This window comes from Magallana gigas, chromosome 8, assembly GCF_963853765.1.
Source record: "Magallana gigas chromosome 8, xbMagGiga1.1, whole genome shotgun sequence".
Lineage (NCBI taxonomy): Eukaryota > Metazoa > Mollusca > Bivalvia > Ostreida > Ostreidae > Magallana > Magallana gigas.
This window is the reverse complement of record NC_088860.1, coordinates 48,662,258-48,676,428: the sequence shown is the minus strand read 5'-3', so window position 1 is coordinate 48,676,428 and position 14,171 is coordinate 48,662,258. Positions and strand designations below refer to the sequence as shown.

The following is a 14,171-nucleotide window of genomic DNA, read 5'->3' as shown; positions in this document are numbered from 1 at the left end:
TTGGTTAGACCATATATAGCTACCATGCAAGTAAATGATATTTACAAAAAACTTGCAATTTATGGCGCACGAAATATACGCTAGTTTTATGAAGATTGACATACATGTAATGTACCACATTCTGTGAAAAATAATCTATTAAAAATTCTTCATTAAGTTTACTCATACATGTTTTATGCTTATAACACATAGTATTGTTTTTAAAATATGTAATTTATAAGAAAATAAACAAAATCCCTCGCTAAATTTATTTGCCAAAAAAAAACTCCGGTAGAATTGATAAAAAATGGTATACCAGAAGCTAATACATGTACTAACTTTGACGCTGTTTGGTGGGTAATATTACTTTTTAATTTACAAATTGAAATATTGACTGTTGCACTACAAGTAATAATTAAACTCTCTCTCTCTCTCTCTCTCTCTCTCTCTCTCTCAAACTCTCTCTCTCTCTCTCTCTCAATTGGATAAGTGTCTATACCTATGAAAAAATTGTAATATTATATTATGATTTGATATGCAAATTTTTGATCTTGTACTGCCTAAATGTTAATGTCATGTATTGGGATATGTCATACTTATTACACTGCAAGGTCAGTGTATTTTTTCCAGAAATGCTATGCATATGTTAATGTAAACACAGCTATTACTAGTACATGTATGTAAACACAGCTAATTATTATCTTTTTTTTTATTTCAGCTCAAAACAGACTCTTGTTACCACATGGCACCACATGGCTTTTATCTGTTGATTCTTGTGGGTCAGCTCTTGAGATTAACCTGTCACCTCTATCCACATGCATATTCCTTGTGTTCTACAGACTATTTACCGGTAATTCAAATCCGATAATGCATGAACAATAATGGAACTTGAAGAAAGCATCATGCCATGTTGTGGTTTGTGATAAGAAATTATGAAAAACAAAATTAAGGCTGTTTAAAGAAATTCATAATTGCTGTGAAAATTTGTTTTTCAATAAAAGTATGTAATTATGTTTCTTTTAATTTTTATTTCATAAAGATATTTAGATGTGTTTACATAATTGTCTGCATTAAGATTACATGTAGGATATGTAAATGTACATTTGACTTTGAAATAACATCTGCTATGATAATTACTTTTGAAATGAACAAGAAACAACTTATTTCTACCTTTTCAAGGTATATATGCATAAAAAAGTAGAAAAACATTTCAAATTTGAACATTTTTCATGGAAATCAACTCTGTCTCCAGCTACCTGTGTTTGAATTTAATTTTAATTTAAGGCAGATGTCTAACTTGTAGGTCGTAACTTACTGTTTTAGCATGGTTAGAAGGAGACTAGAAATCAGAATAGATTAGATATTCACTAAATATATGATTGTTAGCTTACTTTTTTCATGAAAACAAGAAATCACAAGCAGGACAGCTGTCTATTTGTTAATTAAAATGGTACAAATCATACAATAAACAAATAAAGATCAAATTTTAGAATCATTGATGATTGTTTTCAAATATATGTGAGAAATGACTCAAGGAAATTGTCACAAGTTTCATAAAATTAGGTAAAACATTTCAAACCATGACTTTTTATGAAAATCAAAAGGTGGGGGGGGGGGTGTATACATGTAAGGGTATTTCTAAGTGATGTGAAGCTTTTATCATGATTATATCATGTAGATGTATGTTGTATTGAATAAGGTTTCTTTTTAAAGGTAGTTGAACAACAACTGACCTCTAAAAGGTCAGGTAAAGATGTTTTACTATGGAGAACCGTGTAAATCTGTGTTTACTAAAGGAAATTAGAAATGGTGGGTTCACTTAAATGGCCATATTTTTATTAAACCTCAATGGAATTGGCAATATGTGGTATTCTTTTTCTCAGAATTGCATTAGCTTTCTTATTCTAAGACAAACCGTCTTTTCATAAAATGTAAGTGTACTAATTAAGTTAAAGGTACAAGGAACAGTTTCGGATAAAGTACCGTCAATATTTTTGTAAAATTGAGAGTGACTGTACTTGAAGGTTTATCAGTGTTGCGTAGATTCATGAAATGAATTTTAATGATTATCAATAGTTAGAGGGATGTCTCTTGTTGGAATTGGTAAGCAATATTAAGACCCCTAATTTTAAGTACATGAGAAGCAGAAATAAATTGTGAAACTTGCGGCTATGACTGATGTGTTGACTTTACTCAGTGAAATTGAAGGTTACAAACGGGAGGTTATATAACATGAAATGTAGGGGGATGGGATATTATATGTCTATTTAGTATTTACTGGGTATGAGGACAATAGCAAGTTTATTGTCCCCCAAGACAGCAACTATTTCATGAGGCAAAGCCAAGGGAAATACATGTAGTTGCTGTGGAGTGGGACAATAAACTTGCTATTGTCCGAATAGTCAGTTAATTGGTATTTAATTATACAGAATAAAACTTTATTTGTCAGCGATGCAGAATTTCTTGATGATAAACACATTAGAGTTAAATCAAACTTTGTATTTAATGCAGCGATCTGATTAGGTCAGAGGTGTTCCGAGTTTAAGGTGGTATGGGACACTTCCATGTTGTGACATATTGTTTATCAAAATACACAATAAAATAAAGTGTAATTATATAAGTAGTTTCTTTTCAAAAATGGTCACAAAACTCCGTAGCGCAGTTGGTTAGAGGGTTTATTAGGAACCTGTAATTCATAAGTTCGAATCCCGCTGGGGGTTTTACAATTTTTACCTTTTCAAATATGTTTAAAAGCTATTTTTTGGTTAAATATTGTAAAATTTGAAAATTCTAAACCGGTAAAATTTTTTCAATTACTAGTATATAGTACTTTTATTCACATTAATATCGACAGATGTCCAATACCACCTTAAAAAGGAGGGAAATCAAATTCTGCTTATGAATGGTTTTGATGACTATTCAACATGGGCAGATAGCTTGGATACTATTTTAAATTAGATAAAAAAGCATGTTTATGTGGGCGCCTTCTAGTGATCAGTTTGTCCGTCTGTCCATTTGAGATCGCTTGACCGGAGCATAGCTTCTCTTCCCTTGGCCCAGTCTGGCTCATACCTCATCCACAGGGTTCCTTTGGGTAAAGGATGTGCAGTGACCTTGAACCATGTTTTTAGGTATAAGGTTAAGGTCATAGCAAAATTATATATATAAAATCCTTGTCTGGGGCATATCTTCTCTCCCTTTGGTCCAATCTGGCTAATACTCACAGAGTGTCTCTATGGTTAAACAATGTGCAGTGACCTTGCATGAAATTTCTAGGTAAAGGGTGAAGATCATATCGGATCATGCAAAAATCCTTTTTTAGAGCATATATAGTTTCTACTAACCCCAATTTGGCTCAGACTTCACATAAGTAGAGCTTTTGAGTAAAGGTGTGTAATGACCTTGAACCTATTTTCAGTGAAAATAAACTGTGAAGGTCATAGAAGAATTATATTTTAAAAAATCCTTGTCCGGAGTATATCTTCTCTCCCTTTGCTCCAATCAGGCTCATACTTCACCCACATGATGCCTTTGATCAAAGGATATGCAATGACCTCGAATGATATTTGTAGATCAAGAGTCAAGGTCATATTAGATCACACCAAAATCCATATTTTAAGAGCATAGATATACTCTCCTTTTAGCCCCTATTTAGCTAATATTTTACCTAAACAGAGTTTATTGGTTAATGACGTGCAGTGACCTTGAACCAAGTCAATGTGAAGGTCATAGCAAATCTCTTTAAAATTAGTTTTAGACAGTAGATTATTTCCTAGATATGCTTAATCTTGGTCAGATTGAACAAAAATGCCTGTATGATAGGGTGAATGAAATTGAATTAAAAGTTCTATGCCAGCTGGAAAAATTTCAAGTTATACCCTTTGAAATGTTCACCATTTCAATATTGTCTGGTTCATAGTAATTTTACATAGAAAATATTCACAGAGGTACAGTAAAGTAAACTTTACATCGATAAGTTTCTGACAATTAATGACGCAACAAGAACACAGTACAAAAGGTCAACCCTTTAAAAGCAGTATAGAGAAAAAGTTGCTCAGAATTATGTTTTTAACAAAATTGATTTTTTACGGAAATTTTAATTTTGCATTCTGGGTTAAGAAAATAGATGTTAGTTCAAAGTAAAGTAAACTTGCATCTAAAATGAAGTCAAATTTGTTAAGTCGTACTTAAACACATTGGGTTTTTTTTGTTAAGTCGTTCTTGAAATGGTTAAGGTTTTTTGGTTAATTCGTACTTAAAACCATTCGGATTTTGTTAAGTTGTACCAAGAATCATTCGATTTTTTTTTTACTTTTTGTACTTAGGTTTCTTTTGTTACTAGATTAAGAACTCAGCTTCTTAGAGGTACTTCTAGCATTACTTTAGAAATTAACGGAAAACCCACTCGTTGCTTTGCAACGAGCTTTGCTCTAGTTCATTATTATTATTCTTCCTCTGACTTTTTTTGTTGCTTATATCTCAAAAACAATTCAACCGATTTCCACAAAATTTTCAGAACTTATTTGGTATCGTAAATACTCAAGGTTATTAAAATTTAAACTTATGACGTCACTTCCGGTTTCAGAAATTGACGATTTTGTAAAATTTTAAGGGTCATTTTGTCCACGCATCTCCTCCGAAACTAATCAAGATAGAAGCTTGAAATTTTCAGGGATTGTAGATAAATAACTGTAGATGTACCCCATTGCCTTAACTTTTGAATATTGTGTAAGGCTTTAAAGCTCGCCTGAACCTGAAAACAAGCACCAAATTTTCCACGAAATTTTTGAACATTTTCTGAAATATCTTTTGATGTATACATATTTTGTGTAATAATGTAATGCAATAAATGTTTATTTTTGCAAGACCTTTAATTTGATATCAGGGAAAAGGGGCTGGCCCCTCAAATTAGGGGCCAAGATGGCTCTAAAGTCTTCTTACAATAACCTTTTACTGAACAATAATTTGTTATTAATCATAGAAGCAAAAATGTTTATTGTACAACTGTTTATCTATACAGTACCATAGTTTAGTCATATATTACGTAATTAGGGGTTTCAAGGGGCCAGAAGTTCAAAACTTTGATAATTTATATCGGAAAAAGAAGAAACATTTTGAAAAGCAATGTAGAACAAAAGTTGCTCAAACTAAAGTTCTGTATATTATATTCCACCTTAAATTGTTTGATGATGGTCCCACTAAGGATTTTAAGGGTTGGCCCCTAAAACACATTTATACAGATATCTCGAGAACGGTTAACACTTTGTGAACACTTGGTGAACAAAATATGTTTATATTTGCAAGACCTTTAATTTGATATCAAGAAAAAGGGGCTGGCCCCTCAAATTAGGGACCAATAGGGCTCTAAAATCTTCTTACAATAACTCTTTACTGAACAAAAATTTGTTATTAATCATAGAAGCAAAAATGTTCAGCTGTTTATTTTTACAGTACCATAGCTAAGTCATAAATTACGTAATTAGGGATTTCAAGGGGCCAGAAGTTCAAAACTTTGATCATTAAAATCTGAAAAAGGAAAAATATTTTGAAAAGCAATGTAGAACACAAAATGTTAAGAATAATGTTCTTAACAATATGGCAATTAAATTTTTTTTTTTGGCCCCGATAAGGATGTTAAAGGGTCGGCCCCTGAAGCACAACTGTTCAGATATCTCGAAAACGTTTAACAATTCGTGAATACATGTGAACAAAATATGTTTACATTTGCGAGACCTTTTATTTGATATAAAGAAAAAAGGGCTGGCCCCTCAAATTAGGGGCTAAAAGGGCTAGTTAGTCTTTTTATGATAACTTTTTTATAAGCGATAATTTGATATTTTTCATTTAGAAATTACAAAGAACTGTTTAAGCTTAATCTAACGCTAAAATTCGTTTTAAAATCGGACCATGCACTACAGAGAAATTGGGGTTTAAAATTTGATTTTTCCGGAAATTAAATAACTCGTACCAAAAATAATCGTGTCAAGTCGTACATGAACATATTCGGGTTTATTTTGTTAAGACATTCTTGAAATCGAAAGGTTTTTGTTAAGTTGTACTTAAAATCATTCGGATTTTATTAAGTCGTACCAAGAATTATTCGATTTTTTCTTATTGTTAGGGTCTTCCGTTTCCAACGGAAGACCCTCTTGTTATTCTACGGTTTCTTTTTCTTTATTCTTATTATTCTTTTTTTTCTTTTTCTGACTTTTTTGGAGCGTTATTTCTCAAAAACTACCCAACCGATTTGCACGAAATTTGTAGGAGTGATAGAACATCATCATAGCTACATATTATTAAATTTTAACACGATGACGTCACTTCCGGTTTCAGATATAGACGATTTTGAAAATTTTTAAGGGTCATTTTGTCCACGCATCTCCTCCGAAACTAATCAAGATAGAAGCTTGAAATTTTCAGGGGTTGTAGATGAATGTCTGTATATGTACCCCCATGCTTCCAATTATGAAAATTGCTCAAGGCCTCGAAGCTCGCCTGAACCTGAAAATTGGCACCAAATTTTTCCACGAAATTTTTGCACATTTTCTGTAATACCTTTCGATGTGCACATAATTTGTTAAAACATGTAATGCAAAAGTTGTTTCAATTTTCACGAGCTTTCCTTTGATATCAAGAAAAAGGGGCTGACCCCTCAAATTAGGAGCCAAGGGGGCTCTAAAGTCTTCTTACAATAACTCTTTACTGAACAATAGTTTGTTATTGATTATATAAGCAAAAATGTTCATCGTACAGCTGTTTATCTATACAGTATCATACTTAAGTCATATGTTACGTAATTAGGGGTTTCAAGGGGCCAGAAGTTCAAAACTTTGATCATTAATATCTGAAAAAGGAGAAATATTTTGAAAAGCAATGTAGAACAAAAGTTGCTTAAAATGGTGTTCTTGTCAATATGCTACCTTAAATGTTTTTGTTTATGACCCCATTTAGGAGTTAAAGGGTCGGCCCCTAAAACACATTCGTACAGATATCTCAAGAACAGTTAATAATTCTTGAACACTTGTTGAACAAAATATGTTTATATTAGCGAGACCTTTTATTTGATATCAAGAAAAAGGGGCTAGCCCCACAAATTAGGGGCCAGGAGGGCTCTAATGTCTTTTTACAATAACTCTTTACTGAACAATATTTTGTTATTAATTATAGAAGCAAAAATGTTCATTGTACAGCTGTTCATCTATACAGTACCATACCTAAGTTATATATTACGTAATTAGGGGTTTCAAGGGGCCAGAACTCAAAACTATGATCATTTATATTTGAAAAAGGAGAAATATTTTGAAAAGCAATGTAGAACAAAAGTTGTTCAAAATAATGTTCTGAACAATATTAAACCAAAATTTTTGTTGTTAGTGGCCCCGGTAAGGGGTTAAAGGGTCGGCCCCTAAAACACATTTGTACAGATATCTCGAGAACGGTTTACAATTTATGAACACTTGTAGAACAAAATATGTTTATATTAGCGAGACCTTTTATTTGATATCAAGAAAAAGGAGCTGGCCCCACAAATGAGGGGGTACAAGGGCTATTAAGTCTTTTTATGATAACTCTTTTCTGACCAATAATTTGATACTTATTATAAAGCAACAAAGCAGCTTTTATTAAACTTAATTAAAAACTGAAATCCGTTTTAAAATCAGACGATGCATTACAGAGATATCGAGGTTTAAAAATTGATTTTTCCGGAAATTTAGTTTCCGCGTCTTTGGTTTAAAAAATAGCGTAATGTTTATAGTAAAATTAACTCGTACCAAAAATTAAGTTGTTAAATCGTACTTATACACATTCGAATTTTTTTGTTAAGTCGTTCTTGAAATCAAAAAGGTTTCTGTTAAATCGTGCTTAAAATCATTCGGGTTTTGTTAAGTTGTATCAGGAATAATTCGATTTTTTTCATCTTTTTATTTTAGTTACTCTTGTTATTGGTTTAAGAGCTCTGCTTCTTACAGGAACTTCCAGCTTTGCTTCTGACATTATCGGAAGACCCACTCGTTGCTTTGCAACGAGCTTTGCTCTAGTTTTAGTTACTCTTGTTCTTGGCTTAAGAACTCTGCTTCTTACAGGTACTTCTAGCTTTTCTCTCGAAATAAACGGAAAACCATCTCGCTGCTTTGCAACGAGCTTTGCTCTAGTTATTTTATATTATTTTTCCTCTGACATTTTTCGAGAGCTATAATTCAAAAACTATTTGGTCGATTTTCACCAAATTTACAGGACTGATAGAACGTAAAATGTACTAGCGATTATAAAATTATGAGCTGATGACGTCACTTCCGGTTTGAGATTTTTAAGATTTTGTGAATTTTTAAGGACCATTTTGTCCACGTAACTCCTCCGAAACTAAATGGTATAGAAACGTGAAACTTTCAGGAATATGTAGATGGATGTCTGTAGATGATCCTCTGTATTTAATATTGTGGAAAATGCGCAAGGCGCCGAAGCTCGCCCGAGGTCGAAAATTAGCACCAAAATTTTTGGTAAAATTTTAACACGTTTTGTAAAATATCTTTTAACCTGTAAATAATTTGTTAAAACACGTAATGCAAAAGTTGTTTGAATTGCCAAGGGCTTTCCTTTGATATCAGGAAAAAGGGACTGGCCCCTCAAATTAGGGGCCAAGAGGGCTCTAAAGTCTATTTGCAATAACTTTTTATTGAACAATAATTTGTTATCAATTATAGAAGCAAATATAATCATTGTACAGCTGTTTATCTATACAGTACCATACTTTAGTCATATGTTACGTAATAAGGGGTTTCAAGGGGCCAGAAGTTAAAAACTTTGATCATTAATATCTGAAAGAGGAGAAACATTTTTAAAAGCAATGTAGAACAAAAGTTCCTCAAAATGTGATCTGTACAATATCCTATCTTAAATTTTTTTGTTTATGACCCCATTCAGGAGTTAAAGGGTCGGCCCCTAAATCACATTTGTACAGATATCTCAATAACAGTTAACATTTCCTGAACACTTGTTAAACAAAATATGTTTATATTGGCAAGACCTTTGATTTGATATCAAGAAAAAGGGGCTGGCCCCTAAAATTAGGGGCCAGGAGGGCTCTAATGTCTTCTTACAATAACTCTTTACTAAGCAATAATTTGTTATTAATTATCGAAGCAAAAATGTTCATTGTACAGCTGTTTATCTATACAGTACCATACCTAAGTCATATATAACGTAATAAGGGGTTTCAAGGGGCCAGTAGTTCAAAACTTTAATCATTAATATCTGAAAGAGGAAAAATATACTGAAAAGCAATGTAGAACAAAAGTTGTTCAGAATAATGTTCTTAACAATATGATAACTAAAATTTTGTTGTTTGTGGTCCCGGTAAGGAGTTAAAGGGTCGGCCCCTTAAAACACATTTGTTTAGATATCTCGAGAACGGGTTACAATTCGTGAACACTTCTTAAACAAAATATGTTTATATTTGCGAGACCTTTTATTTGATATAAAAAAAAAGGGGCTGACCCCTAAAATTAGGGGCCAAAAGGGCTACACAGTTTTCTTATAATAACTCTTTTCTGATATTAATGATTTAGCGAAAACAAAGAACTTTTTAAGTTTAATCCAACGGTGAAATCCGTTTTAAATTCGGACGATACACTTCAGAGAATTTGGGATTAAAAAAATTTGATATTTCCGGAAATTTTGATTCCGCGTTCTTGGTTTAGAAAATAGTGTTGTGTTCAAAGTTGAATTAATTCGTACCTAAAATATTTCGATAATTGTTAAATTGTATTCAAACACATTCGGATTTTTATTTGTTAAAGTCGTTTTTAAAATCGGAAATAGGTTTGTTAATTTGTACGCAAAATTATTCGGATTTTGTTAACTCGTACTAAGAATTATTCGATTTTTTGTTGTTTAAGTTACTCGTGTTATTACTTTAAGAACTCTGCGTCTTAGAGGTACTTCTAGCTTTACTTTGGACATTAACGGACGACCCACTCGTTGCTTTGCAACGAGCTTTGCTCTAGTTAGTAATATAATTCTCTACTTTTTATTTAAGAAACACTATATAATACCGTTTAATTTATCTACAGAAATGAACAAGATTTCCCTTTTATTAGCTTGTGGCATTACAAAAGTAAATTGGTTCAAAGCGTAACATTTAAACTTTTTATAAAATCCCAAAGACAGCATATTTATTTTTGTAAACATTTTTTAAGTCTATATATACTTATATTTATCAATGAAAATGACCTATTTTCACTATATATCAGTTCTTTGTAATGTCATTTATACACACTGATGCTATTCACTTATTAAAGAACGGAAATATCCTTAACAATGTTTTATAATATCAATTTTTTTCAGTAATTTTTTTGGTTTGATTCATTTGATTAATCAAACACACATGCGTTGATAACGCAGGAAGGGAGAATCAAACAATTATTTATGAACTGTTTCTTGATATTGATCTATTGTATGACATGTGGTGATAACAAACAGTGGACAAATTCAAAATCCCAAAGAAAATTACAAAATAGGAGCATAGCAAACCCGGACCTCTTAAAAAATTGAGGGAGGATCAGGTTCAAAGGTCAAAATCTAAACTATTTTGATTTTACACTATATCAGCTATAGTTTTTGATCACATTCTCTATCATTTAAGTTCTTGAAAGATGTTAAAGACATTATTAGTCCCCTACCGGTTTCACCGGAGGGGACTATAGCTTTCCTCTGCGTCCGTCAGTCCGTCTGTCCGTCCGTCCGTCTGTCTGTCCGTCCGTCAGTCCGTCTGTCTGTCCCACTTCAGTTTTCCACACTTTTTTTCTTTATGCATTTGAGGAATAATATGAAACTTGCTGAACAGCTTCAAAATGTCAAACTACAGATCAAGTTTACACTTTTGTAGAGTCTGATTGACATATTTTCGAGAAAATTAATTTTTATATTCCAATTTTTTAATGTTCGGGTTCGTTATCGGGTTCGGTGTGTAACTGAATAAACGAGGTCAGTATGTAGTCAGTATACTGTGCGTTACTTGTACCATTCCTTTTCCTGTACCATTCCTTTTATCATTTCTAACAAACAAATGAATTCTATAAAATAGTGTCAAGCATTGTGTTGTAAATTTAATCGGCAGGGTTTTTTTGTATTATTATTACAATCGGGTTCGTTGTCGGGTTGGGCTGTTTAACTGTTTGGTTTGATTCGGGGTACAGAAGACGGTAAGAAATGATAATGTGCATAACAGTGCATTGTTTTCACAAATTTTTACCAGCGAATACAGAATAGACTTGGCGAAATTACAGGAGATGAAATAAAGAGTATTATTTTACCTATTTCCTATTTAATTTCTATATCAACTATATAGTTTTAATTTCCTCTGTTCTTTTATCTCTGATTAAAGCATGACATCTCGTTTACAATAGCTCTGAAATAGTTGTGTGCTTGGAAGCTTTCATAGAATAATACAAACCGGTAGGGGACGTGTATTGCTTATGCAATACTCTCAGAATGCTTGTTATGAATATTTTTAAATAAAACTTTTAAATATTTCTGGGGTCTCAAAATTATCGACGGCTCACAGTTTGAAAAACTTGTAAAGATTTCTCTGTTTTAATATCGCCTACAAATTGTGTTGCTAAAAAAAATCGACTTGTTTTAAATTCACAGTCTTGTTTCAATTTTTAATACTTCAAAAAGTAAGGCACTGGTAAAACTTATGTTGATAATTCATTAAAAGTACAAAATTGTCTCATATAATTTTTGTTTGTTAATTGCTGACAGAATAAAGTGCTAAAACAATCTTAAATTTACAACCTTTCAAAAATTCAATGTTAAAGTTTAGATATAACAGGCTATTCAAGTTTTATTTGTTAAAAACACCATACCCTATTTTTATTGTTTCCTAATTACAGTCAGTTCAGGCATATCTTTAACAACATACACCATAGCATAGCATTGACATCTCTTACAATAGCTGTGGAATCTTATACCATACCATACAATCTCATAGATTTTCATTCGTCATATCATAGCATAGAATATGATTTAAACTAGGTTTTAAATGCTTTTATTCAGACTAAATGTTCACATTGCAGATTAGTTGTTAACTTTGGCTTTTTAACATTTTACTTCAAAATATTCGGAACTCTAATGTATATGGAGGCTTTCTTGTTCAAATCTCATAGCATACCACAGCATAGTATACCATACTATATCACTCAGTCCTTCATTTTAATTTCTCATAGCATAGCATACAAATCTCATATCATTGCATTTAAATCGCATAACATATCATTAAAATCGCATAGCATAAAATTTTAAAAGATATGCATGAAACGACCGTATCCTCCTCCCCCTTTGAAGGGAACTGGGCCCTTTATTTGAACAAACATGAATATTATAGATTATGTAGTTAGTTAAAGAGTTGTGAAAAAAATTAAAATGAAAAATAAGATATGTTTCCAAAAGTTTTTTAAAAGTTAAGCTCTAAGACTTAATACTTTCCAAAGTGTCTTACCCTTTACAAGATGGTTCGGCAAGGAAACAACCATTTCCAATTGATGTACAACTCGGATCTATAAGAGAGAAACAAATGGCTGAGTTTTCGTTTAGATTTCTTTGTAAAAACAAATTTATTGTAGACTTTCAATGTTTTTGTCGTGTAAAATATGAGAGAAAATGGTAATAAGAAAAGGACCTCGTGTACATAATTTACTACTTTTGTTATCAATTGTTTTGAATACTTGTCATAAGATCCATTTCATTTCAGTTTAGTAAAACTCTCTGTTAAAAAGCCAGATAATCTGAAGCTTCTGACCCCTTTCATTCAAGAGTATAGTTTTTTTTTAGATATGTCATTCTTCAATGTTGTTGCATAAAGAAATTTTTAAGAAGTATATCATTGAAATATGTTGACAAAACATACTTAACAATTACAAAGAAATAGTGGGGTCAGTTTTTATACCTCTGAGTTATGACCTATTTAATTTGACCTTTTTGCACCTAAAATGCAATTTCAGCCTAATTGGGATTTGTTGTCAGTATTCTTAATTAAGCAAACTAATTTCATTAAATATTGTATTCAATTATGCACAATAGCTAGCTATAGACTGAATAGAAAGATTACAAGAACATTTCGTATGAAGCTGCATAATGTTTGGGGGGACTTACATTTAAAATAGACAATTTCATGATGGTGATAATTTGATTTGAAATGAAAATTTTTTGAATATCAAAACTTTTATTCGATTAATCCAGTTTGCTTTGGTAGGTATTCAGTTATATATGAAACATGGAGGTCATTGATATCAAGTTTTATATAAATGGCTTCAAAGGTGTTAAAATTCTCGCAAAATTTGGCAAAAAAAAATTAGTCATTTTCTAAGTATTCGGAAGAAATATTTGCCAAATTTCTATAACTCTCTTGATATTCAATCTTGTATATGCCACACAGAACCTGAAGAATATGTTATATTTATATGAATATTTATATTTATATCATGTCATATTTTATTTATATTTATATGAATACATAGAGCAGAGAATGCTCACTTCTCCTAGGCACCTGATCCTACCTTTTTTTTTAGAGGTCCGCTTTGCTTTGAATTTGTATTTTGTTTTATGGATTTTACAGATGGTTGACAGTGTGTTATTGTCATTTTTCATTGCTAACCAATCAAATGTTAAAAATGTGTGTAATAAATAAAGAATGATAAAAAGAAAAGTATATTGAAAATTCATAACATTTTTTGTTTTTGTCATTTTCGTCTAAAAAAACCTTTCCGCACGAAAAAAAATAGTTCCTCCCAAGAAACTTTGTGTTTTTGGCTCACTTGAGCTGAACATTTTCTCAAGAACTATTAATCCAGGAAAGCTGAAACTTGTTTGGAAGCATTTTTTAGGTAGTGTAGATTCAAAGATGTGAAAATCGTGACCCCCGGGCTGAGTGTGGTGCCAGAATCGGGGGTCAATGTTTTCTTTTAGAAATATATAGCGTAAATCTTTAAAAGTCTTCTTCTCGAAAAAATAATCTGCCAGGAAAGCTGAAACTTGTGACGAAGCATTCTCAGGTAGTCTAGATTCAAAATTGTCAAAATCATGATCCCTGGGGGGAGGGTGGGGCAACAATGGAGGGTCAAAATTTTACATTAGAATATATAGAGTAAATCTTTAAAAATCTTCTTCTCAAAAACTAATCAGCCAGGAAAGCT

The 14,171-nt window shown here is 31.8% G+C and overlaps 1 protein-coding gene across 1 annotated transcript in view; it reads right to left on the bottom strand.

The window, feature by feature from the left end:
• The window catches only part of LOC105340291 (uncharacterized), a 754,579-nt gene that overhangs the window by 714,306 nt on the left and 26,102 nt on the right, over positions 1-14,171 (bottom strand). The window contains exon 4 of the mRNA XM_066069388.1: positions 12,479-12,536. Coding sequence (XP_065925460.1) covers positions 12,479-12,536 — 58 coding nt within the window. The remainder of the gene's footprint in view (positions 1-12,478; positions 12,537-14,171) is intronic.